Genomic DNA, 27,601 nt, shown 5'->3' with positions numbered 1-27,601 from the left:
TAGGTGATTATAAAACAGTGAGTCTGCTTACTTTGTTCAACTTTGTTCTTTGTATTCGGTTTATTTTTGTTTTGCTTTGAATATGGAATTAGTGAATAAGGGGTGAGAACTGAAAAGCTCTGCTTCCTGCTGCTCCTTTTCCTCCTTTTCGAGCATACTTTGTTTACTGATTTGAATATTGTACTTGTTTTTTGGGACACTATAACATGTGTTACTTATTTTATATGTCCTTTTTTCTCTTTCTTTTTTTAATATGTTTGAAATAAAGAATAATCAGTCAAAAGGAGTTGACTATTGGGTTTTCAGCACTCTAGTTTATAATCCTGGAAAAGTAATCCAGTTTTGTTGTTGGCAGTCATGGCTTCTCTATATATAATGTTATGTCTCAGTCTAATATTCCTCCATTTTAACTGTTTTAGATATTGTCCATAGTTTTTGATATTAAATGGGAAATTTCCTAGAAGTGAAGAAATGGGGCAAAAGTGTAAAACGTTTGTTTAGTTTGTAAAATGCAGTCTTCATTTCGGACTTTGATCAGTGCAGGACCAATCCAGATTCAGGTCTATTGACATTACACATATTTGTCAACCTTCTCCCAGCAGATACTTATCCTTGTGTGCATTGAATGTACCAGCAGCATAGGATTGTGCTATGTGGCATACATAGAACACAACAATTACATTACTAAATTATTCTAATATAGCAAAAGCTTCATGAGACAACTATTAGATCAGAATGACTTGCAGGTTGTCTGTTACTGACACTCAGTACGTTTACATGACACTTGAAAAAACCGAATTATTGCCTTAATCCGACTATAACTGGACAACTGAAGTGCATGTAAACACCTTAGTCCGACTGAAATCGGAGTTGAGAACTCCGATTAAGACACCCAGATAATGCGATTGGAATTCGATTTTCTCCGTCATGTAGGCTAAACACCTTAGTCGGAGTATAACTGGACAACGCATGTGAGCTGCTCCACAACAGTAGAGACGGCACAAAGTGGAGCAGAGAAGCTGCCCGAACCCGGCAAAGTAAAGTAAAAAAAACCAACGTCAGCGCAGATTCAATGCATTTCACACAGCGCGACCAGCAAGAGTGTTTTATTAAAAAAAAAAAAAAAAAGAGAGAGAGAGCGAGAGGGGAAAAAAGGAAGCCCGTATCCTATTCTCAGCGCGCATCCAGCCCAGACTGACGCGTCTGGTCGGGAACTGCAGTTGAGAATTTATTATTAAGCTTACTAAGTTGTTTATATTCAGTTTTTTACCAGGTGACAGAAAAGTCAACAGGACAGGAGGCATATAACCTGCTGAAACAACGGGTGACGCCGCATGAGGGGCGGACGCCGTCAGTTATTCGATTTTCTGAGTTGCATGTATATTGAGACAAGGACAGAAGTCCGACTTGACGCCAAAATCGAATTTTGACCATAGCTCGATTAAGCTCTGCATGTACTGACTGACTGTCATCGTTGCCCTGGTTGAGATTAAAAAAAAAAAAAAAAGATAGGCTAATATATAGTCTATAAAAAAGTGATGAAAGGTCAGGGGGCAGGGGCCCAACTGCAGTATTTTTTCAAGGGGCCCAGAATTACTATTACGGCCCTGTCTAACAGTGCAATAAATGGTGAATGGCAGCACTAATTTCTCCCATGATTAAGTCTCAATAATATTTAATTCAGATAAATGAGAAAAGTCTCTGTTGGTCTGTGTAGACCGATATAATCTAATATAAGGCTAAGTAAAGACTGGTAAAATTGTTTTTCTAATGAAGCAAGTCCTATTTGTTAAGTGGACTTTTAGTCATCTAGTTATTGCACTGCCCCCATATCAGTATTTCCATGATGAACTGAGTCTGAGGTAATGTTATGCTGTCACGAGCTGTGGGACGGGTGCTCGCCTCGCTCGTGCTCTCTGTTGCTGGCCCACGCACTGTGATCACGGTTGCCTCGTTGACGTCTGTGTCCCCCTCCGCCACCAGTGGCCCCCTGCCATATTTATTCATGCCGGGCAAGATGGCGGCGATACGGACGTGGTGTTATTGCCAGTGGACATAAAAAGGAATCTTATTCAAAACATTAAACCGAGCCGGACACATTTTTACACGTGGTCGCATTGTATGTGTGTTTGCCACGTAACGAGCGTTGACGTCGGGTTTTTTTTTTTTTTTTTTTTTACGCGGTTCAACGTTTTTTTCCCCCTTAACAAAATGTTCACGTTGTAGCTCCGCTCGCTAACCGACCAGCTGGCTAACAGAGAGCAGTTACTAGCGAGCTAGCTATCCATCACAGGCAAACCGCCGTGAAGTGGAGAATGGGAGAAAAGCTGGAGCTCAAGCTCAAATCGCCGGTTGGAGCAGAACCCGCTGGCTATCCCTGGCCATTACCAGTATATGTAAGTGTTACGGCTGAAAGGTCACTGTTTACCGATTTACATTTTGTGTCTGTGTTTGTCTTTGTTAGCTAGCTCTCTGCTAACAGTGGCTAGTAGCTGAGGGAGCCATGGCACCGCTCGCCCGGGGAATCAGGTCATACTGGTCGGTGTGGTGACAGACAGACACGGGGACTGGTGAACTGTTGGGCTTGTTTTTCACCTACCACCTCAGCAGGGAATCACCGCTAGAAGCAGTAGGCAAGACCGGGGTACATTTGAGCAGGGAAAGTAGCGACAAGTTCAAGAGGAGGCTTTGACAACCAACCAGTAATAAAAAAAGAGGTGGTTTTGAAACTGTTGCGACTAAAACAAACCACCTTCACTGCCCAGTGTCGTGCCAGACAGTCTGTCCGTATCTTAGCTGTTGTACAAAATTGTCTTGATTAACTTATGAGTTCATCCTACTACTACTGTACTACTACTCTGTTGAAACAAATGTACGTAACTTGAGTGTTCCCCAGTCACACATCAGACATGCGGGTGAGCTTGTTTTTCTCCACCTGATAACTAGTAAAAAGTCCCACAGGACACACAACCATCCAGAGACAGACACGAGATGTTTCAGTGTGGAAGAAGTCGTGTGAGGTAACGATGATGATGATGATAGCACTGCATTCCTCGAGTGTTTGCTGTGTTTTGTTATCTCATGACATCTGTGTGATTGAGACCAGTTGTTTGGTAGTTTAAACTCCATATATCCACTGAGCCCCCACCCGCCCCCCCCAGATCTATCAGTCCTCCAGACAGACAGTACTAGTCACACTTCCCTCGAAAGACGCTTGTTTTCTCCTAGTTGTCTTCCCACTGTCGTCAGTGTCTGATTGCAATTGACTCACTGGAGACGAACGGAAAGGGAAGCGGTTGCAAGTTCTGTGGTCTTTTTAGTTAGTTTAAACTGAGCTTCTCATTTATAGTAATTGCGGTTAGACAGTTGTTGCTGGCTGAAAAAAAAAGCTGAATTTCTCAGAAAGTCTGCTGGATCTTATTCTGCATCTCCTCTCCACCCACACTGTACCTAGTCTGGCAGTCTAGTTATTAGATTGCCATCGTTACATTTGTTTATGCCATCATCACAACATGAGCTGAATGGGTTTCAAGTCATTGAGCCAGAAATACTGGTTGATGTAAGTTCCTCTCAGCTTTGGGTGACAAGAGTTGACCCTCCTTTTTACACACGTCTGATAACACTCACAGTTCCTTCTCCCCGGGTTTACAGCCTCGCCCATTTCCTCATGTTATGGTCTGCGAAGATAAACACAAGATCAAGCATGTCAGGAATTGAATGTACTGTTGACCTGCATGCTAGCTAGCTGTTACACTGGGACTATATATCATGCACTGAATTAGAAACAGCTGACGGTCCTGCATGTGGAGCTCTGCAGTATGGAGCTTATTCATTTGCTGCTCTCCTCCTGTTTTCAAAGGGGAAAGGCGTCCTCTCTCTTCTCTCTTCCTCTCATGTCCATATGGTCATCTCTACAGGGAGGAGGATCGAAGCAACTGTTCCTACTCAGCAATGCTGTATTAATAAAATTCAAAAACATGCGCCAGTGTTTGTGCTTGAATGTTTTTTCCCCCGTCATATCCAGTGATCAGTTTTTAGCTTTGTTGAAGTACTTGCGGGGTAGCAACAGATCCTACACCATGTAGATTCACTCATCTCTCCCACAGAGCATTAAGATTGCCTATCTCACCCACAGAGCATGAACACAGTGCTGTCTGTGTTTTGATACACACAGCATGGCTGTTGTACAGGCTTTTGCAGTGTTAAGGCGTTCTGCTTGAACCAAGTCCATAAAAATAGGCTTTTCTTTGTTTGGTTCTTTTTCATTCTGGGATTCATCTGTGTTTCTTCTCCTCCATTTCTCTCTGTCTCTCACCAAGTTCCCACATCTGTGCATCTGTAAATGCTTCCATATGAAGAGCACCTCTGGAGCGGTGCGGCTCTTTGTCCATCTGGTTCTGGGTGTGGGCACTAAACCAGTCCTACATAGCATTATGAAGACACACTGCTGCTTAAGTACCACTGAGTGTCTTCAGCTTAGTGCTCACCTGTGCGCTTCACCTATTATTTACAAGGCTGTGATTACTGTAGTAAATTCAAAGGTGGCTGAGCTGAACTGTCACAATGAGGAAAAACACATTTTAATGTACAATGTTGTTTCTATACTGCTACCATGCTCAGATCAGTTGAGTTACAGCCTTTAAGTGTCACCAACATGTGAGTTGTTGTGCTTATCTGTGAAGATAACAAATGGACTTGTCAAGACACCTCCTCTCACAGTATGTTTGATATCATCAGATCCTTAACACAAAAGAATTTCCCACAAAACAGACGAACAAGCACCATTATCTTTTGTTTTTGATACTCATGTGATGTGAATGAGTTTGTCAGCAAGAGAATTATCTGTATTTTGTGTAGTAGCACGTCTGTCTTAGTCATATGTTCTCCTGGGCTGCTGAGGTACACGTAGTGGAGAAGTGTGTGGCGTAAAACCCCAACACCCGCGATGCGTCACACTGATGTTAGGAGTGATTGAATGGAGAGGTGTTTTTTTTTTGAGGAGGAGTTGCGTGTACGTCAGTTGTGTTCGCAGTGGGGAGAGAGGAGAGTCTCGTCCTTTTTGTCTGATTCTGGCTTTCAGACAGTGTTTATTTTTAGCAGCAGCCCATGGCCAGTGTAGCTTTGTTCTGTCTTTGTGTGAGCAGGTGACCTACCAAACTCAACGTCTCATTCGCTCACTCACACGACCTCTTTCACACACTCACACACGTTGTATACCTTCCCTATTCACAGCAACACAGTGTGTTAAATCTGTCTTTGATGCTGTGTGTTGAAGAATATTTGCTGCTCGTGCTTGCTCATGAGCAGCACTGCTAGCAGTTAGCTTGATCATGCTGATGAGCCGGAGCCCCGGCGCACAGACAGAAATAGAAGGAGATTTCCTGTGTTACCATGCATATTTGAGTGTGTGCGCGCATGCATGTTTGAGCTTTGGCGGAAGTTTGCGTAGTAGTGGCGGGCAGTATTGAGCGGGAAGCCGGGAGGCTGAGATCTGTTTAGCTGCGGCTGCTGTGCCAGGCCTCAAACAGCTGACAAATACCGGGCTTCCCCTCCTCTCTCTGCCCCCCCCTCCCCACTCTCCCCAGTTTCAAGCCTTTCTCGCTTTCACTTTCTTTCCTTTTACCCGCTTTTCTTTTAGCCACTGATTTTTCCCCTCTTTTACTTTCCCTTTTTTCCTTCCCTCCACCAGAGGCTCTCCTCTGCAGTGTGCAGGAGCAGGAGACAGAAAGTGGGTCAGTGGGTCAGCTGAGGCTGGCTGCGCTCAGGGTGTAACTTGAGTCCTATTACTCCCAAAGAGCTGCTCAGCGCACTCCAGCTAAGATTACCAGCTATAGATTCCCTGCACATGATCAATATACTTAATCTTATCTAATTTTATGAAGCTTTGTTGTAGGCTAGTGCTATTTAAACCAGTATACCTTAAGTTGGTTCTCTCAGATCTGGTTTACAATAATCTGAGCCTTCAATTAATTGACCAGACTTCCTGACAAAGGGTTAGAGTTACTCCAGGTGAAATGAATCTTCAATTTGAATTTATATTGATGCTATCTGCACAAAAGCATTGCAAGACAGACAAGGATTACAAGACAAAAGTTTCCAAGAGTGTTTTTACAATTACAAGAAAAATGCAGGAGGAATTATTGCCCTGTTTGAGCCCACACTTGTATTATTGGCACATGAAAGGAGGTGTATCCCGCTCTTTCTCACCCTTTTCATATTAAAGTTTCTGTTTAGTCTTTTGCTACACCGTCTATGAGCTTTGCTTTGATTTGACACATAATTCAACCTAATCATAAAGCCACTTTAAAACTATTGTCAATTATAGCTGGACAGCTGTTGGAACCTACAGACATGTGTAATAATAGACTAGGCAAAGAGTGTGCTTCATTCACTGTGTGTAGTGTGTTGTAATTGCTGAACAAAACTGGATTAAGTGAAACTGGTACTCAGCTGTGTCTGGATGGTTGTGATGTCACAGTCTGCCACAGAGAAGGTGAATCAGACATTATTATTGTTGTTATTATCACACTGTAGTGAAGTTCGACTGTGACTGGGGGTGCGTTCCGATCGACCTTTAGTTCCCTGCGCAGTGGACTACACAGGGTGTGCCGCCATGTTAAGTGTGGTTCCAAACCGCAGGGAGCAGTTTGAAGGGAACTGTGAACTGTGCAGGGAAGGAGTGAACAACGGTTCCTCACTTCGCCCAGTTCACCGGATGTTGACAACCGATATTACCCATCAGCCATTGCGGTCCGTTTACGTGCGTTACGTAAATTGGTAGGGCTAACGGTTACCTGTCTAACTTTAATAGCTCAGTGGCTCAATAAACGGTCCATGAAAAAATATTTTTTCCGGCGAATATCTTAGTTACAACCTGATTGAGCTAACAAGAGTAGTTTCATGTCGTGTCCGACAACGGGAGGGTTTTAACAGCTGACGTCCTGTTAGCTTAGCTGCGTTAGCTTAGCTGCCGCCGTTAGCTTAGCTACCGCCGTTAGCATAGCAACAGCCGTTAGCTTTCCTGTCAGCTGAGCCACTGATGCTTTCTACACATCCTGATACCCCCAAACTGAATAAATACCACGCATTGTAACACAAAACTGCTTTGCTTGTGCACACAGAAATACTAATGTTTCTTAAATAATTTCAGATCTGTCTAAACGGTGATAGTGGTGTGAAACATTTTGAAACTTAAAAACTTTATTTTTGAACTCGACCGGAAACAGCTGTGACGTTGCAGGGTGTTCCGATTGGTGTAATATCGGTTAAATGAAGTTTCCTACGGCAGATTCCCTGTGCAGGGAGTAGGGAGTAGGGGGCTCTGTCCAAGTAAACTGTGGATCGGAACGCAGCTTAAGTCTTTTCAGTGTGCCTAACACGTGCATTCTTTACATTCAGCTTTTCTCACCATTAACTGCATATACATATTAAAGCAGATATCAGTGGCACGGCCGTTTCGGCTAATGCTGTGTTCAAGGCAGGCTTTTGAAACCGTAAGTTACAGCTTCAAGTCACAACTACGACTTGGTAGCGTTCCAGGTAACCCGTAGCTCGTGTTTTTACCGTCCTGTTGTCTGTGAAAGTTCCCTATAACGGCCACTCGTAACTTCCGACCCGTGAACTCGTACCAGATCGAACTGGTATGACTTCACAGGAAGGAAAAACACAAAGTACGAGTTTCCTTGAACGCACCATGAGTTAGCAGCCCCCGCCCTTGTCAGGCATCAATTGGTCCTCGTGCTACGTCACCACATTCATGCGCATCCCTTGGCTGCACACACAGCCCTTCATGCCGTTCTCTCCCCTCATTGGATAACACTTGTATCCCACAAGGAAAATTTTCTCCTCGGGTTACAGCAGAGCAGAGTGACGGAGAGACTCGTGTTTAGGCTGAAATACTTCATGTAAGTGATTGCTGACGGAAAATAGGACTATTTAGGACTTATATTAACAAAAACATTCCACTGATATCTGCTTTAAGAACAGAAATTGGAAAACTGGAAGCTCCCTTCCTCTACCCATCTCCTCTTGAACCATTTCTGTGACTTGTCCAAGTGACTGTGTGAGACATCAACAGGCACCGGATGGAGGTAACGGTAAAGCCTCAGTATAGGCAGCAGCCTTCCCACCCGGCTTCTCTGCACTCGGATCTCGGTATTAGTCCTGTCTCCAAGGCCATCTTAAACTCTTTATTCCCACATGACTCTCAGCTCTATAATTATTATATTGCCTGGGTGACAAATAGACCATAAGATGATGTCATGTCTTAAAGGGATACTGCACCCAAAATCGATAATTCACCAATTTTCTACTCAGCGTCATGCCAAGGAAGGGTTTGGAGAAAACGCTTTTTGGAGTTCCAGGGGCGGCCCGGCTGGCAACGGATTTTCTTATAATGGTGGTGGATAGAGTTCACTTTTGAATCGTCCAAAACACACACTATGAAACATTAGCTGTTTTCCCACTAAAATTAGCGAGTCGACGCGGGTTTTTTAAACGCGGGTCGACCCGCTAACAATCGGCATTTGGCCCCTTTCCCATTGACCAAAATGAGCCAAGTCTGACCCCCTGCTGAGGGATCAGACAGAGCATAAACCAGTCGCCCCGCTCTCATCCGCGGTGCAAGAGACACACACAGTCATGCCACAGCCGCCCGCCGCGGAGTGTCCGTCCGCCGAGGCAGACTCTCTGGCTGGCTGACCTGGAGCACCAGGACCGCGGAGGACAGAGAGTCTGCTGCGGCCGGATGACGGACGTCCGTGGCACAACATGTCAGTTAAACAGACTGTCGCTTCTTTTCGTCGTTTTTGGTCAGTGTTCTCTGATCTTTTGATCCCAGTCTCGGATGAGAGCAGAGCTTTGTTTTGGTACGTGATATGAGACGCGACCGGCGCGATGACGTAGCGTCACGTAACGTTCAGTGTCATCACGTAAATTAGCGGGTTGACGCGGGTCTGGCGTTCCCACTGCAAGACGTTCGGAGCCGAGCCGATTAAAGGCGATTTTAACCCGCGTCGCTTGCCGAGTCGTTTGACCGCGTCGACGTGGCTCGGTGCGCCTTTCCCACTGCCACCAAAAGCCGATTGTTAGCGGGTTTAAACGGGTTTTTTGGCCAGTGGGAAAGGGGTAATTCAGATACTTCCATACTGCTCCTCTGTACTGACCCAAGTGTCCTGAAGCCGCCACATGAAAAAGTTATTTGGAAAAAATGTATTTGATCTCTGTTTTTGGCCTTCTTGTAGTAGTAGCTCCGAAAGTTCTCCAAACCCTTCCTTGGCATGACGGCGAGTAGAAAATTGGTGAATTATTGATTTTGGGTGAAGTATCCCTTTAAGTGAGGAGGTTGGGACCTTCAGCTGTGTAAGAAGTCTCTTCTCATGCACCACTTATCGTCCTTCCTGGTTCAGTTCTAGGCTGTGTACCCACTCTTAATGAACTGGATCAGCTCCTGTGTTGGTGTTGGGCTTCTCCTGTTTTCTTCTCAACCGCATGTTTCCACAACATCAGCAAACTTCATCAAAACCTTCTCAGTGCTGCTCACCAGAATTAAACTGTCCACTTTTGTGGTTGAGGTCGGGGTTGGAGGTGTTTACATATTGTGATTGACCAGTGAGCTTACACACAGCACCCCTAATGACAGGCACTCAGTGACACACAGGGGACTATGACAGAAGACTCAGATAAATAAATGAGTGGGAAACACCGCAGGCTGAAAGGAAGGTGCTGCAGGCTGCTATTTATGTCACAGAGCTGGCAGATTGACGTGTCTGTGTCTGTGCTCACCCCAGCTGGAGGTTTCTGGGGCTTGGGTGGCAGGTGTGGACCTGGGTGTTGAGTCTGGCTTGAGCCTGAGGTGTCCTCCACATGACAGTCTAGGTTATGACCCTGTTGCTTTTGTCCTTCCTGGTGTTTGAGCTGCGTGGCTGGCCTTGATTCGCTGCGCTCGGTTCATTTCCTCTTGCATATTGACAACTTCAAATTACTAAATCTTCCCTGCTGTTGTTTGAAATTGATAATGTAATAATTGAAAAAGTAGAAGAAACTACATTTCTTGGAGTGATCATTCATGAAAAAATGTGCTGGAAACCTCAGATAAAACATGTTTGTTCTAAAGTTGCAAGGAGTGTGGGTGTCATCCGAAGAGTTAAGTATATACTAAATCATAAGTCTTTACTTTCACTATATTATGCTTTTGTTTTTCCTTATCTGAACTACTGTGTGGAGGTCTGGGGCAATACATACAACACTAATTTGCACCCATTGATTATTCTACAGAAAAGAGCTATTCGTAATGTTTGTAATGTAAAGTACAATGAGCATACAAATGACTTGTTCTTGAGGGCAGCAGTATTGAAATTCCTGGACCTGATTAAACTAAAAACTGTACAAATTGCCTATATGGCCAAACATAATCAATTACCTGATACTATTCAAGGTCTCTTCTGTGAAAGGGAAAGTGCCAAGAGATATGACCTCCGGGGTAAACATAAACTGGCACAGCAGCTCACAAGAACAACCCTTAAATCTATGTGTGTCTCAGTTTGTGGAGTAATTATGTGGAATGGTTTGGCTGAAAACATTAGAAATAGTAAAAGCCTGAGCGAGTTTAAAAGAAAGTTTAAACAGCAGATGTTTGATGTGTAGGGAAGACGGTGGTGGTTAAATTAAATTAAATTAAATTGATTAAATAAATACATAAATAATATAGGACAAGTAGGACTGTTGAGGGAGCTCGCAATGCTCCTACTTCAACGCTTTTTGTTTGTTTGTTTGCTCGCTTGTGTTTTTTTGTTGTTGTTGTTGTTACAGTATGTATGTCTCGATGGTGTCTTTATGTGGGGGATGGAAATTTAAAAGCTATGCTTCGTCCATCCCCTTTTCACACCAGGTGTTGTTGTTTTCTAACTGTGCTGTTGTTGTATTGGTATGTTGGTGTCTGTAGTTTGTTCTGTTTGGTTGCTGTGGTCTGGTGTGAAATAAACAGTGAAACGAGGTAATGGACATTGTCTAGGGAGGCGAGCCACTTTTCACTGTTTTAACTGACAACTAACTTTTGTATTTAAAAATCAGTATGAAAACGACATTGGTATTCTGTAGTCTGCTATTTTAATTAGAGATATACAGACTGTTCGAGGCATTGTAGACTCTGTTGGCAGTTTATTAGGTGCACCTAGCTCAGACCAGTGCAGTCTAATATAACAGTCTCAAAATAAATCCTGCTGTCATTAAGGGTATAATGTCCAGTCTTTGTGGAGACTCTGTTTTTAGAGGTGATGATTAAACTGTATGGTCATTTTGGAGGCTGTAATTTGTGGTGCTACTAAATTTAATGCTAACGTGCCCCTCCTCTTGTTTCAGGATAAACACCATGACGCTGCTCATGAAATCATCGAGACCATTCGGTAAACAACCTTTTCTGCTCTCTGACTCAACTTGTGCGTGCTCCCACAATCACACGGACAGTAAGGGACTGTGTCACAATTTGATGTGTGTGTGCTTTCTATAGGTGGGTGTGTGAGGAGATCCCAGACCTCAAACTGGCGATGGAAAACTACGTGCTCATTGACTATGACACCAAAAGGTGAGACACACACTGCCAAAAACATGACGTCATGCTGAAGAGACTTTGAGCCAGTAAATAAAAAACTTGTTATTGACACAGGTTTTTTTTTTTACTGGCTCTGAACAGAACGAACACTTTTAAGTGGAATATTTTCTGAACTGTATTTTTTGTGAAATCAACATTAAAACAGATGTTGGAGTAGGAAGTTGTTGTTTTTTTCATCTCATAAAAAAAAATGTTGACATTCATTTTGTGCCTTGTTATTCTCACAGCTTCGAGAGTATGCAGAGACTTTGTGACAAATACAACAGGGCCATTGACAGCATTCATCAGCTAGTGAGTCCATATGTGTGAAGGTTTTTCAGTGTTGTGTAGGTGCAATCCAAGTGAAAACATTAGTGTGTGTGTGTGTGTGTGTGTGTGTGTGTGTGTGTGTGTGTGTGTGTGTGTGTGTGTGTGTGTGTGTGTGTGTGTGTGTGTGTGTGTGTGTGTGTGTGTGTGTGTGTGTGTGTGTGTGTGTGTGTGTGTGTGTGTGTGTGTGTGTGTGTGTGGGGGGGTGTGTGTGGGGGGGTGTGTGTGGGGGGGGGGGTGGGGGGGTGGGGGTGGGGGAGTGGGGGTGGGGGTGGACTGTATGCCAGAGTTCTTTGAATGTGTGCCATGCATGACATGTTTTGAGTGGGACAAATTCTGTTCTTCATTGGTATCTCTGTTTGTTTTGTGTTTTGTGTCTTAATCTAGATTTTTTTGTATGCTCTATATTTGCATCCTAGATTATTAATATTTTCTTTAGATATGTTCTATCTGGAGAACACTTAAAGCCTACCACACACATAAAGATAATCTGCCTGATTTTGCCTCGATATTCCCCCTTCCGACCAAGGACAAAAATCGCCCGATTATCTTATGAGATTCTCCTGTAGTATGTGGTGTGTTAAGTGTTAAATTCTCCCGACAATTGGCTCGTAAAATGGCGCAGACGTCGTAAATATTAAACATGTTCAATATTTACAATTGTCGGCCCCGACAATCGTCACCGTTTGGCTTGTGTGTGGGTGAAGACGACAATCCTGATTCACCGTCTCCGCGGAATGTGACGTGAAATTGAATGTAACCAATAAAGAAGCAGCTGACTGCAGCACACGCAGCATAACAAACCAGTGTGGCTACCGTCTCCATGGCTACCACGTTTGATCACGCGATATTTCTGGCGTGGAGGACAAGATTCTTTTGTGTCATGAGACAAATCTCTATGTGTGTGGTGTGCTGTATTTGGAATATCGGAGCACACACAATACGATCAAAACTGTTCAATCAAAGCTTTTTAATCTTCATGTGTGGGGTCACTCACAGATAAAACATCTGTTGAGATTTTGAAAATCTTTGTGTGTGTACCAGGCTTAAGTTTTTTGGTTTAATTTTCACTTCTGCATTAGTGGTCGGGGAAAAAAATGCTGATTAAGACATCTTCCTGACTGGCCAGTGCTACATGATAAAACAGTGTTCACACATGAATATATTAATGACTGGGAATCCCATTTTACAGTGGAAGGGGACCACCCAGCCCATGAAGCTGAACAAGCGTCCTTCTAATGGGCTGCTGAGACACATCCTACAGCAGGTGTACAACCACTCGGTGACCGACCCGGAGAAGCTGAACAACTATGAGCCCTTCTCCCCTGAGGTGTATGGAGAGACCTCTTTTGACCTGGTGGCTCAGATCATTGACGAGATGGAAATGATGGAAGATGACACCTTTGTTGACCTCGGCAGTGGTTAGTGTGCTGTGTTTTGGGTTGTCCAGGTTTCAGGCAGGATTAGATGTACTTAGAGGTACTTGTGTGGTTCTGTAAGTAGGTTTAAAGTACACAAATGGTGTTGTAGGGGAATATATTTTACATATAAACAAATTATTGTATGTTGAAAGACAAGAAAGGTGTGTAGAGGGTTGGAGGTGTGGCATGTTTTGTGCAAGACATCAGTGTATAACCAACTTGAAATTGTTATTTACAGGAGTGGGGCAGGTAGTGCTGCAGGTTGCAGCAGCAACAAACTGCAAACACTACTATGGTGTAGAGAAAGCAGACATTCCAGCTACCTATGCAGAGGTAAGTACATAAATATCTCACAGGACCACTGGGTATTCCTGGAAGGAGCAGACAAGCAAGACTAGAGCTGCATTCATTCTAATACGTAGCAGCACTTTCAGTCTTTATAGTGAAATGACTGTGTTGGCGCAGTGTAGTTTCCACCACAGACAGCTCTGGCAATTATACAGTCTGGCAAAAGTCTTTGTGTCTGATCATCCTTCAAGCACTGGGTTCGTCATTAGTATTTTCACTGATTCCCGGTAGACAGAACCATAACACCATGGAGCAAACGTGTCTAAGAATAGCCCCTCAGCACAGTAGTACAAAGGACTATACTTACCCCGGCTGTGTCTTTGTACGCAAAAAAAAAACTATTTTCATTTAGTTTGATTGACTGCCAATCCAAGCAAAAGGCTCAGACTTAGTCTGATAGTGAAATACACATGATTTTAATCACACTGGTGTCAGGAACAGAATATGAATCTATCTGAGCCGGAAGACTCAAGTGAAGCTGATAATCCTTTTTGTTGGAACACACACAGATAAGTTGTTTTTGGAAAAAGAAAACGTTTTGTTCTATTCTTTCCTTTAGACCATGGACAAAGAGTTTAAGAAGTGGATGAAATGGTATGGAAAGAAACATGGGGAGTACACAGTAAGTTGACATTTGCCAAGACTAAGACTTGTGGCATTTGCCAAGACTAAGACTTTTAACAATGCACAATTTGAAATATTAGGAATGCAGCAGGTCCACACGGGTATTCAGGATTTTTACCATAATGTTATTTTTTGTTTGTTTTCAGCTGGAAAGAGGTGATTTTCTCTCTGAAGAATGGAAAGAAAGGATCGCCAACACAAGGTGGTGTATCAAACCTGTTGACAGGGGTTGACAGGGATCATCTGAAAGACACGATTTCCATTTATTATAAGCCTGTTTATACGCTTAGTTTATGCACCAAATGGAAATGGAAACCACTGCAATGCAATTTCAATGCTACCAAATACCTTCATGGATCAATCATTTCCAATATGACTTGTAATGAATTGTGGATTGTGTTACCAGTTCTGCTTGCATTTGATGAGCATTTGTTGTATTTATTTAACTGATCCCCTTTGCTGTTTTTCAGAAACGTGCCTGGTAATTTTGTTCTACTAACTGTAGATCTAAAATGTGTCCCTTTTTGTCTGTCTTGCAGTATTATTTTTGTGAATAACTTTGCCTTTGGTCCAGAGGTAGATCACCAGCTGAAGGAGCGCTTTGCTAACATGAAGGAAGGTTGGTATTTTTCTGGCTAACTACTGAATTATGTTTCATGTTCATCATCGATTGCTTCCCTGCCACTATCACCTGATTGCAAATGTTAGTTGAAGCCTAACGTCCACTAGGTCAACTAGGCAGACTTGTCAAATATTTTGGCCCCATTTTGATGTGTCAGTGTCTTCGATGCCCGGAAAGCTTTCGTTGCAACTCGTGTAATACACAAGTTGCACCAAATGAATCAGAAAGCAGAGGAGCAAAACATGATCTGGCAAATTATGCACATGAAATATTTGGGATTCTCTGGTTTATTGGTGGAGTGGGGCTCCTGTTGGGGGGGGGGGGGGGTGGACTGAAAATGCAGCTTTATCATTATGTACTGTACAAGTCCTGTCAGCCTACGTCTGACAACACATTCAACCAACAAAAGTAATAAATAAATAAATGTGAGTAGGGGGCTGTTTATGATGAAAAATGGCGCTGTAATTCCACTTGAAGTCTTAACAGCAGTACGCTATGTCTGAGATCGCCATTTTAAATGTTGGTTGCAGAGCATTTGTTTGATGAACAAATGGAGACAGTTTACGCAGTTTCATGGTAATTACTTCAAAGGTTGATTAATAAGGCAGGTGTTGTTGATAAATAGCAGGTGTTAATAGCCTTTTCTCATGGCAGCAGATGTTTTAGGGCTAGTGCTAGCACTGGGACTGATGCCTGGGCTTAGTGTAAAAAGTATTTGTTCTGCTGTTTTTATTGGCGATTAAAATAACAATGGATGGTGTCAAGTAGCAGCTAGCCCCTTCATGCTGCCTTTTCAAGGCGCCTCTCTGCCTTGTCATAAAAGATAAGAACACAAACAAAAGTGTTGTAGCTTTGAACCAGTGATTGAGTTCTGTGTCAAAGGGAGAGCTGGCACGGTGGGGCAGATGCCGGGAGTGTTGAGGTAGATGTTAGGCCTGTGATTCCACAAAATCACCAAGCACATCTTAAATCACACACTAGGAAGCATTGTGCCAGCTTTGGTTCTTACAGTGTTGGGCAGTAAGAGGGATGTCTGTTTAAATAGCTGAATATTTTGTGTGGTTTACACTAGTTTTGTCGAGTGTTTCATATTATTGCTCAGGTAGTAGTGGTCAGTTGTGTATGTATTCATTTTGTCTTTATTTTTGTGTTTGCAGGTGGGAAAATTGTATCCTCCAAACCTTTTGCACCTTTAAATTTCAGAATAAACAGTCGAAACTTGAGTGGTAAGTGCCACATTTAGTGAAAAGGCCTTTTTGAAGTCTAAACCTTTTTGTGTTTTGGATCTGACATGCATGTTTTGTTTTCTTCTCTGTCCTGCAGATATTGGCACAATAATGCGTGTGGTGGAGCTTTCTCCACTTAGGGGTTCAGTGTCCTGGACTGGAAAACCAGTTTCCTACTACCTGCATACCATAGACCGCACCATAGTAAGCACTGAAACTTTTTTCACCATTGCTTCTGTACCCAGTGATTAGAGGAGGACCCAAGGGCACTGACTGAAATTTCTAGCAGGGCAAAACTTTGGGGGGGGAAAACAATAAAACACTAAATGTACAAACACACCGTTTCATTAGAGAGGAACTCAGCTCAACTTGACAGATAGGCTGCCATAATAACTGCTGGTATTGTCCTAATGAGTAGTCTGTCCCAGGAGTATGCGATCTGAAGAAAGCAAACAGGGTTAAACTAGGTAACACAAGCCCATTAGATAACACCGAAGTGTGTGTCTCTCTAGTAATTGGTTAATAGTCCCTGGTTATCAGGGGGAATCCCAGTGAGAAAGCCGGCACGCTGTCTGAAAGGTGCTGGTGACACTGTTACTCTGCGCCCATAACTCTTTGTGATTTTGATTTATATTTCACCCAGTGGAGGGTGGTGGAGCTTTTTGAATTGCTACCACAGCTAAAATGATGTTCCTGTCACAGTGGTGGTAGTAGTTTTCTACCTCACAGAGAATGACTTTGGTTAAATCTAATTGTTATGCCACAGGTTGAATGTGTAAAACAGAGCTTACTTATTCATTTCAGTGAGATCATTCTTGTGAAACAGTGTAGTCTCAAAAAATGAAGTACTGTCCAACTGTCCATATTCAGCTTTTGCTGCAATGCGCTGTCGGCAATTTCAAGATTGTTGCAAACCAGGATTAAATGTTTAATTTAATTTTTTTCTTGCTCTTCTTTTTTTTTCAGCTTGAAAACTATTTTGCTAGTCTCAAAAATCCTAAACTCAGGGTAAGTCACGTTTTCCTTCAGTGTTGTGACTGTGTTGCTGGGCTTATTGGAATCCTGTTTGTCAATGAAAATGCTCCATCTTGTATCAGGAGGAGCAGGAGGCAGCTAGGCGACGTCAACAGAAGGATACAAAGGACAGCAAAAGCAATACCACCACGCCCACGAAACCGAAAGAACAAACCAAGGTAAGACGCGCACAGATTTACCAGAATTTAGCGCATTCAGTTTCGGTGCATTTGCCATTGCTCTTTTCTAAATGTTTATATGTCTGTGTGTGTGTGTCTTACAGCAGGACTCCTGTGGTGAGGAGGAGCGTCCTAGCTTGGTGACAGTGGTCAAGCCGACTGCCAAACCCCGAAGAGCCCGGCTGTTGTCCAAAGGTCGCAAGTTGAACAACAAGAAGCGTGGCCGACCCAAGAAAGCTGCCCCGGCCGCTGAGAGGAAAAAGAAAAATCAGAGCGCGCTGGACTTGCTGCACGCCAAGACCCTTTCTGCAGCGCCCCCTCAGGGTCAGAGCACTCACACACATTCACGTACATGCAGAATGTGCTAATAATTTTCAAGTATAACCGCAGTCATGGAAGTCTTCAGCTACATCAAGTTGAAGGAGAGACTTCAAGATGTCCTCTTTACCTCAACAATGTAGGGCTCATTTGACTTTAACTGTGCTCGCTGTGTGTACAGATGCATACCACCCACCTCAGAGTCCCTTCTACCAGCTACCTCCCAAGGTCCAGCACTATCCTCCCAGTCAACTGCTGCTGAGCCCAACCCCACCGGGCCTGCAACAACTGCTAGGTGAGCTGATGAAGGTTTCCTGTTTAATCTGTCATAGTGGTTGTCAAATAATGTTTTAAAACTGGAGGTTACAGTGTTATAGTTACGTTTCACTATGTACAAACAGCATGGAAAATGTGATCTCTTTATGAAAATTGAAGACAATAGTCTAGACTGTACAAAAAAAGTACTGTAGATATCAAGAACAGAATTTACAAATGAGATAATTCATTAACTTGACCTTATGCTGAAACACTGTGTTGGCCTGAAAGTGGTTTGAGTCTCCTTGTCAGTCTGTCTTAGTTAAGATGTTTCAACATTGTGACTAACAATGTATCCTGATTTTCTTGTGACCATGTCTTCTTCCTATATCTTTTCACAGATAACATCAAAGTTCAATACCTCCAGTTTATGGCCTACATGAAGACTCCTCAGTATCGCTCCAACTTGCAGACGCTTTTAGAGCAGGAGAAGGTAATTAGTGATGTCAGAACAAATCTTACTGGTGTGCTACTGCTTCAATTTTGTTTTTCATAACAACATGTAAAAAAAAAAAAAAAAAAGTAGCTCTTTGAGTATCTCAAAGGTCCCAGACTGTTTTGTTATCTTTGGAGACACCTATGGCTATTCATGGCTATGGCAGTCTTTGATTTGAAATATACTTGTGTGGAGTGCATTGCCTTGCATGTGCATGTGCATGTGTGCAATTATTTGTTTGTTTATTTGTTTTGTCCATTCTCTTATGTGTATTCTTGCATTTCCTCTTTGTCTCCAGCAAAAACACAGGGACCTGTCAGGGCAGGCAGAGCAGCTTCACTCTGTCTGTCAGACTCACAAGGAGAAGATCAAAGGTCTGTTTCAGACCAAACTAGATGAGGTACAAACGACTGCTTTATTGTCCTCCATATCACTGATGTAATGGTACAGTCAACAATATGGCTGTACACTGTCTTATATAACCACCCAGAGGTTTGACTCACTTGTTTTCTATTTCTCCTGCCTTGCTCACAATTCATGCATCTAAACTATCTTATTCTGACACAATTTAATAATTCGAGGAAATACAGAAAGCACAATTGCTTTACTGATTTACATTAAAATGCAGCTATTATTTTTGAGACATGGTGAGTCTTGTTTCATTTTTATTTTATGCGCAGGTGAACATGGTTTAACAAATATGGAAATACATCTCGTATATGATAGAGAGAGGGAGAGCCTGCAGTACTGCAACACAAAGGTCACACTGGTTAAAAGTTTTCAGTGTGTAGCACCTGAGGCCACACCCAGCGTCTCCGTACGTGTGAGCAAACATGTGCTCTGTTGAATGCTGTCATCAGGGTGTGATGAGCGTAATGTCAGGTTATAGTGATCACACCCTGATAAAACACCATTGTTACTGCAGCAGGGTGACAACTCCAGCCACTGGAGGTCAGCAAAGATAGGACTTTCAGTTATGTTAAATAAGGTATTGTGTGATAATGGCTGATGTATGATGCTGTAAATGTCTGTGTGTGTGTGTGTGTGTGTGTGCTAACCAGCTGGGAGTGAAAGCCCTGACTGTGGAGGACCTGCTGCAGGCCCAGAAGGAGATATCGGCTCACAACCGGCAGCTGAAAGAGCAGACTAAGCAGCTTGAGAGAGACATGGTGTTGCTGAGAGACCACAGCCTGTTACTGGTGAGGCCCCGGAGCCTGTTGCTAAAAGTGGTTCACACTCAGTACCGTTGCTGTCACTTTGCATTTGTGTCTTGGCAGTTAAAGTTCTCCTCCACTTCTAGTTTTGACTACACTTGCTTGCAGTCTCAAAATGTTTCATTTCTCTACAGCATTCTCCACATTGGCAGTGAAAAGCTGATAAATAACAGCAGCGGTGTATGTTTGGTGTTTTCCAGCTGAAGTCTCGGTGTGAGGAGCTGAAGCTAGATTGGGGTTCTTTGTGCTTGGAGAGTTTGCTGAAGGAGAAGCAGGCACTACGCAGACAAATCTCTGAGAAGCAGAGACACTGCTTGGAGCTGCAGGTACACAGTCCATCTCAATTTTAGGACAACCAAATGCTTGAATCTCTCTCCTTCCTCTGTTACGCTCCTCCATACTTGCCCCCCCCACCACCACTGTCCCACTGGCTCCTTAGTGATATCTCAAGAAATTAAACTTGTCACCTAAGCTGCAAGTAAATTTAACTGAACAGTTTCCTAAAAATATTTTCCTGTGTAATTGCTCCCCCTGGTGTCTGTTTGCAGATTAGCATTGTGGAGCTGGAGAAAAGTCAAAGGCAGCAGGAGCTGCTTCAGCTCAAATCCTACAGCCCATGTGATGGCTCCCCGTACAGAAAGAGCCTGGAATCACGCTCTTCCACCGACATGGACTCCTCTAAGCATGGCCTGTCCTCAGTGCCAGCCCTCAACGGCGTCAGCCCAGACCTTTCTGTCAACGGCACCAGCTCACCCTGCTTTGACCGGGCCAACACCAAGGGGGAGCTCCTTTCTCGGTACCTGCCTATATCTCCTGATCACGAGATCGTGCCTGCCAACTCTGATGCTCGGCAGAGGCAGCAAATCTCCTCCCACATGCTTCCTGACTACACACGCTTCTCCCCAGCCAAGATTGCCTTGCGGAGGCACCTTAACCAGGACCCCACTGCCTCTGCTCACTTGAGAGGTCCGGGGCTGACCACACACAGGTTAGTTGGTGGTTTTCAGGGCTTTCAATACTTGTTGTTTTGAAGATCTCCCAAGTTGTTCCCTAAAGCAAAAAGGCTGTTAACTAGCTTTTCCATTTTTTTTTGCTTTTTTAGGGATTTGGGAGGTGTTAACTCCCCCCTTGGAGCCAAACAGAACTGCCCCTCTCCTAATGCATCTGATACACACAAAGGTTCAGAGAGGGTAACTATTGATCTCTCCTTCCTTGCTCTTCCACTTGCACCTTTGATCTTTCTTCACTCACACAATTTTCTAACTTCCTAGCAGTCTGCGGTTTCTTGCACTGTTCTCATGCCTTTTACCTTTTCTCTGTTAAAGGGAGGTAAAGAGAGGAGTCCGTCTGTTCAGGGTGACAACAGTATCACAAGCCTTCCAATTAGCATCCCACTAAGCACTGTCCACCCAAGTAAACTACCAGTCAGTATCCCACTGGCCAGTGTGGTGCTACCCAGTCGTGCTGAGAGACTGGTGAGTGCCCTCACAACAATTTCTCCTTGTTACAGTGACTTGTTGTTGTTTTACCCTGTTATCCATTCTGCTGTTCTTGTCTATAATGAGTGAAACTGTTGATGTCCAGTGGCTTGTGTCTGGATTATGTTCTTGAAGTTTTGACACTCCTTTGACAAGAAGGCTTTCTGTGCCTTAGTCTTGGCAGCGTACATTATTGCCCCGCTATAAATATGAGGAGAGAATAGTTATTTTGTACACATTAAGATAAGATAATCAAGAGTGGTCTCTTATTAAGAATGGTTGATTCTTTAACAGCTGTTCTATACTTTGCTTATGATTTCAGAGAAGTACTCCAAGTCCTGTCTCTCAGGCAGCTCAGATCAATGGTAAGTAATGGATTACCCCTCAATCACTCAGTTTATTGACTACATATCGCATTGTCACCTTAGAAGGATGTATTACATTTTTTCTCCCATTCTCACCTCACATTAGTGAGTAACTTTTGGATAAATAAGTGCATTGAATGGGTTTTGTCCTGTCTCTGATAATTGACTGTCTGCTCTTCCTGTCCATCCCTCCGGTCTCTCTTCAGGATATTCATCCGGCTCAGGGCTGATGAATGGAGGTCCTCACCCAGAGGATCATAATGGAGCTTCTTCATCACCTCCTCCACACAGCAACAATTCTTTTGCAGGACCAACAGGCCGAGGAGGTCCCATCCAGAGCCCCCCGCTCAGCACCGGAGGTGTGCTCCAGTATGCAGATGGACCCCCTAGGATTCTCCCAGAAGACGGACAAGACCGCCAGGGAGGTGAATCCGACACCGAGCCCCAGGACAGTGAACTGCGGAGGAGAATCTTCTTCTCTTCCTCCTCCTCCTCATCCTCGTCTTCCTCTTCGTCAGGCAGCGGAGGCAGCGTGGCTGGAGGAGCACGCCTCCACCATCACATTGGCAACTCAGCCAAGCAGGGATACCACAGTAACCATGGAAACCACCACCACCAGTCCCCTGGCACACAGCACACTCACACACCCACGCATACGTTGTCATCGCATTCCTCTCACAGTCTTGGTTCTCAAGAAGGACGCAAGCGGGGGAGAAGGAAACGCAGCTCTGCCGGGGCCGTCACAGCCAGCGGATCCCCAAAGAGGAGGTCATTCCCCGGGCTCAGCACCAACAACCACTCCTCAGGATCGCCACTTAACATTAACTCCATGGTGAGTCACCAAAAACATTGGGGATGAAATCCTGTAGGGTTAACTATCCCTTCAAGAGTCCATATAGTATCGTATTGTTATACGATACTATATTAAAGGGATGGTCTCATGGAATTTCCTTGTTTCTCTCATCAAACTCATCAAATACACAATCTAATAACTCCAAAACGCTCTCATGGACAAGTTGTGACCTGCGCATTCACCACGCTATGAGATAATAACAGAACGTTACAAGACAGAGTTGTCTTCGAGGCAAATGCAGAGACTGCTTGCCGACAAACTGCCCCCGACGGGAACGCGCATCAGCAGTTTTGCAGGAATTTACCTCTAAAACAACTCTGTCTTGTAACGTTGTGTTATTATCTCATAGCGTGGTGAATGTGCAGGTCACAACTTGTCCACCAGAGCGTTTTGGAGTTGTTGGATTGTGTATATGATGAGTTTGATGAGGGAAACCAAGAAATCCCATTAGCCTCCGTATCATAGCTCTGAGCAGCTCGCGGCTCTGCTCCGCCGTTCTAAAAATAGCTTGCACCGACAATTAAAGGTAACGAACCTACTGCTATGACTATAAGGATTATGGCAATGGGCCAATTTGCCAAAATGTTGAACTATCCCTTTAAGGTGTCAGTTTGTAAGATATGATTCTACAAAGTTGCATAATGATTATTGGACTCTGCAGAACAATAATAATATCAGTCAAAGTCACTATCCTAAGGCCATATGTTGTATCTGAATGATTAGACTTGACAGACAGGTTTCTGGTGTCTGTCACCAACACATCTTTGTTGAGTGAGATGGCAGCCTGGGCCGCCTGATTATTGAAGACCCGTTTGTATCCGTGAGTGACATCTAGATGTAATGTGTGGGTTTGTTGTCCCCAACAGGTTAACAACATCAACCAGCCTTTGGAGATCTCAGCCATCTCCTCTCCAGAACAATCAAGCCGCAGCCCCAGCGGGCCTGACCTGGACCAGCCCCCCGTCTTGAAGAGAGAGCGCCCCCTGGAGCTAAACGGCACCGGTCGTTACTCCTCAGCCCCCAGCTCTGACGACGAGGACTCAGGATACCCTGCCGACAGCTCCAGTTCACGGTAAAACACTCATTTTGAAATAAAGACAAGAATAACATTGTACCTGCTGCTGAACCTGATTTTGACAACATCAACTCTTGCAGTTTTCTATGAGGCTCACACACATTTTGTCTGCACCTGTGTGTATGTGTGTGTTTGTTTTGATTTTTCACTGTTGCTCTTTTTTTCTAGCATTGAAAGAAAAATTGCCACTATATCCTTGGAGAGCAGAGATGGGCCTGGCAGATTAGGGGATGGTGAAAGAAGTAAGATGAGAAAATGTTTGAATGACGTTAAAATAAAAACTGTAGTCTGCTAGTTGATGACAAACGCACTCTCTTCCTCCATCACCAGGCAGAAAGTCTGGTAGCAGCAGTGGAAACAGCACCGGCAGCGAGGCCTCCTCTTCGTCCTCCTTGTCCTCTACCAGCAAATGGAAATCTACCTTTTCACCTATTTCTGACCCGAAGCAACCCAACTCTGACCTGAGACAGGGGGGCTCTCCGTTCGGCATGGGGGGATCGAACCGCGGCACAGACTCTGACTCCGACCACAAACAGCAGCATCAGCAGGCAAGGAAAGGGAGCGACGGAGAGTCGTCCAGCTACATGACTCCCAATCCCTTCCTCAGTCAGGAGGCAGGGACCCGGGGCGGCGGTGGCGGCGGGGGCGGGGGCGGGGGCGGGGCCGGATCCCAGGGAGGCGGCGGCTCCGACCAGCGCCAGGCTCTCCAGAAGCAGAAGGCGTCTCGTGACTGGGAGCTGAAGGCCAGCAGCAGTCTGGCCAGTCAGAACCTCTTCATTTCCGCCGCCGCCGGCACCGGTGGTGGGATCCTAAGCGGGAAGGTGGGAGGCGGTCCTGTAGCAGTTTCCTCAACCACAGGCTCGTCTGTGGGACAGTACCTGGGCTCCCAGTTCCCTCTCGGAGGGGCGTCGGTCTTACAGTCCTTGTTCGGGGCCCAGACGGGCGGATCCACGGTGAGTGGGACCCCGCGCCTCGTCAACGGACACTCTTCCCTGGGAAGCTTCTCCAGTGCCGGGCTGGCAGGGGGAGCGGCTGGAGGTGAGCATCACTGCTTAACTCATCCTGTTAAAGGTTTTTCTTGGGATTGTTGAAGAGTCCAGAGTGAGATGTTAGTCTTAGTCTTAGTCTGAGGTTCAGCTTGATAAAGAGCTCTGGGGGAAATGACACCATCTGATAGTCGACAGGTAAGTGGAGGCCCAATGCTTTTGTCGTTCCGTCTGCCTCAGTCTGACAGTTTGACTGACTGACTGAGTCTCTGTGCTGCCTTGCTTTGACATGGACTGGCTGCTTGAGTGCTGCAGTTGGAAACACCCTTGGAAAATGTTGAAATGAGAATAAATACTCTGCAAAAAACCGAAAGATCTGCAGTCTTCATTGATAACATGTTTTACATAATTATTACATAATTACCACTTGGTCATTTTCTGTGGGTGTATCTGTCGGAGTTATATGTTGGAGTCAGTTCACTTGCAAGCAGAGATGAACCCAGAAATCAGCTTTGCTGTGTTAAAGGGATAGTAGCATTTTTTTAAAGTGGGGTTGTATGATCTACAAATAGCCCCTAGTACTTTAATTGCAGTAGAAGACTCTCTGCACTCCTCCCGTTAGCAACGCCAGCCCATAGCCCTGCCCAGAGATTTACAACATACAGTGTTGTGAACAGACCCAAAGAAACGGCCTATTTTCGCAGCCTAAAAGAGGTTTTACCTGAAAACAAATACACAGTTCCATTGTTCGCTATAATATAATTTTTTCCAGCCCTTCAAAGTGCAGGAAAAACAGTTTTTATTTGGAGCTAACCAACTCGCGTATCCCTCCGGCCCAGGCTTAGCACCCGCCGATCAGCAGTTGGTCCAAATAAAAACTGTGTTTTTCCTGCACTTTGAAGGGCTGGAAAAAATTATATTATAGCAAACAATGGAACTGTGTATTTGTTTTCAGGTAAAACCTCTTTTAGGGGCTATTTGTAGATCATACAACCCCACTTTAAAAAAAATACTACTATCCCTTTAAACCTCCTGTTTAATCCTGAATTGGCCGCACTGATTGGGTTTCATCTGCTGCTGTCACAGTGGACTGACTCGGTTTGCTTTTTGTGTGCTTGTCTTAGACTTGCTTGGCGCTATGCACAACCTGGCTCAGTCCTTGCTTCTCTCTTTGTCCCCCCTCCCTCTTGCTCTCTTTACCACTGTTATCTGCCCCCCCCCCCCCCCCCCCGTTCTTCATTCTCTTGCCCCGCCCCCCTCCCCTCCATTTTCTGCTATATGATTTGCAGGTATATTTCACCACGTGGTTCCCTCAGTGTCCTCCCATCAGTTTGGGGCGACGCTGCCGGCGCCCGGCGGCCTCAGCTCTCTGCTCAGTCTCTCCTCCTCCTCCTCCTCTCCCTCCTCCCAAACCCAGCAGCACGCCGCCCCCCAGCCAGCCTCCACGCGCCTGGCCTCCGTGTCCTCACCTCTCCCCCTCTCCCTCTCCCTCTCCCTTTCCCAGGCGCAGCATAGTCGCACCCAGTCGGTCCTGCACAGCCCCTCTCCCCCCACGCTGTCCCTGCCCCCGCCGCCGCCCCTGCACAGCGTCCCCTCCTCCTCCTCCTTAGTGTCCACGCACTCCGAAGCCCCGCCATCCTCGCGTCTCTCCCACTCCTCCCTCCATAACCAGAGAGCACAGTCATCCCTCGCTCTCTCCATCTCCTCCTCCTCCTCCTCCTCCTCCTCCTCCTCCATCTCTGCCTCCTCTGCTTCTGTCTCTGCTGCTGCCGCCACCGCGTCCCTCTCCTCGTCCTCCCTGTCCACGTCCTCCTCATCTCGTCCATTCGCAGTGCACTACTCCCCCCGGCCGGCCCCTCCGCCACCGGCCGCGGCTGCAGGTGGTGGCGGGGGCATGTGGAGGAGTCAGAGCATGCATGGTACCTACATCGCCTCCCAGCTCCCCGGCGCCCGACCTAGATAGGGTTTGGGGGGGTGAGGGGAACAGGGGGAGGATGGAGAGGGGAAGGGTAAAGGGCAATCAGAGGATGGAGAGAGGGAGAGAATGAGAAAGAGAAAGAGACTGGTAGGGAGTGAGTGGGACAGGATGCCTGTTTTTCCCTGTGCTCCCTCAAGCTGTTGTTCTGATTGAACAAGGTAAGGCATTTCTTGGGTTTGAGATTTAAAGTATAACAAGTGTGCTGGATGATAAATCTGCATTTTGAAAGAGACAGGATTTGCTACTTACGTGGTTCATTTGTTTATCCTTGTCTTGAATCTATCAGCCACAAAATAACTCATGTTTTTTTCCCCTTTCTTCTTTTGTCCACCAGGTAATTAATGAAAACTACCTCAACATTAAATAAACTATGCAAATGTCCAGGTGTGGACCAAGGCACTCTCCTCACTCACTGGTGCTTCAAATCGTCTGCACTACCCAACTGCCTCCAAGACCGGCTTCTGTACTGGGATCTCACACACACACACACACACACACACACACACACACACACACACACACACACACACACACTCTAACCACCACCACTATGGTCACATTGAGCAGAATTCATTGTTACTGGTCATGTTTATGTGTTGAGTGCTGTTAGTAAATAAGTTTGGTCGGACATTGTACAACATTGTAGAAATAAACAGTCCAGCACTGAATGAACTGAATTATCATGTATAGTTTAACATTAAAGCAGAAGTAAGTGGTCCGGTCGTTTTCGCTAATGCTGCGTTCCAGGCAGGCTTTTGAAATCGTAAATTACACCTTCAAGTCACAACTTACAACTTTGTAGCGTTTCAGGCAACCCACTTGTGTTTTTCCGACCTGTTTTACCGGTGAAAGTCACTATAACGGCCACTCGTAACTTCCGACCGGTGAACTCGTACCAGATCGAACTGGTACGACTTCACGGTCGGAAAAATACGAGTTTCCTTGAACGCACCATAACAGTCCTCGTCCCTACGTCGCCACATTCACGGCGTCCCTTGGCTGCACACACAGCCCTGCATGCCGTTCTCTCTCCTCATTGGATAAAAACTGTAGGATACGATAAATGTTTTCTCCTCGGCTCAGAGCAGAGCAGAGTGACTGACAGACCTGTGTTTCAGACCAAACACTCTATGTAAGTGATTGCTGTCGGAAGATATAACTATTTAAGACTTATATTAACACAAATATATCACTTACTTCTGCTTTAAGGTGCTCAGTCGTATCATAGTTAGTCA

At 44.9% G+C, this 27,601-nt stretch overlaps 1 protein-coding gene across 3 annotated transcripts; it reads left to right on the top strand.

Annotated features, from left to right (window-relative positions):
• Positions 1-2,000: 2,000 nt before the first annotated feature.
• On the top strand, positions 2,001-27,068 carry dot1l (DOT1-like histone H3K79 methyltransferase). 3 transcript variants are annotated; one of them, XM_085774057.1, is made up of 29 exons: positions 2,001-2,396; positions 11,359-11,402; positions 11,507-11,581; positions 11,836-11,899; positions 13,107-13,335; positions 13,574-13,668; positions 14,243-14,305; positions 14,454-14,509; positions 14,847-14,926; positions 16,087-16,155; positions 16,253-16,359; positions 17,122-17,163; positions 17,253-17,348; positions 17,453-17,672; positions 17,848-17,961; positions 18,323-18,414; positions 18,716-18,817; positions 19,479-19,616; positions 19,832-19,957; positions 20,180-20,619; positions 20,734-20,821; positions 20,957-21,106; positions 21,432-21,474; positions 21,681-22,306; positions 23,194-23,399; positions 23,571-23,644; positions 23,733-24,440; positions 25,678-26,524; positions 26,701-27,068. In XM_085774057.1, exons 1-28 carry the CDS (start codon positions 2,316-2,318, stop codon positions 26,349-26,351), a joined length of 4,902 nt encoding a protein of 1,633 aa, XP_085630183.1. In that variant the 5' UTR covers positions 2,001-2,315; the 3' UTR covers positions 26,352-26,524; positions 26,701-27,068. The 3 variants fall into 3 exon arrangements, with proteins under 3 accessions (XP_085630183.1, XP_085630185.1, XP_085630184.1); XM_085774059.1 differs by lacking the exon at positions 25,678-26,524; XM_085774058.1 differs by lacking the exon at positions 26,701-27,068 and having other exon boundaries at positions 25,893-26,032.
• Positions 27,069-27,601: the final 533 nt, after the last annotated feature.

The sequence above is a fragment of the Trachurus japonicus genome, chromosome 4, assembly GCF_045865225.1.
Source record: "Trachurus japonicus isolate A0001 chromosome 4, Traja_1.0".
Taxonomy (NCBI): domain Eukaryota; kingdom Metazoa; phylum Chordata; class Actinopteri; order Carangiformes; family Carangidae; genus Trachurus; species Trachurus japonicus.
This window is presented reverse-complemented; position numbering and strand designations above follow the sequence as displayed.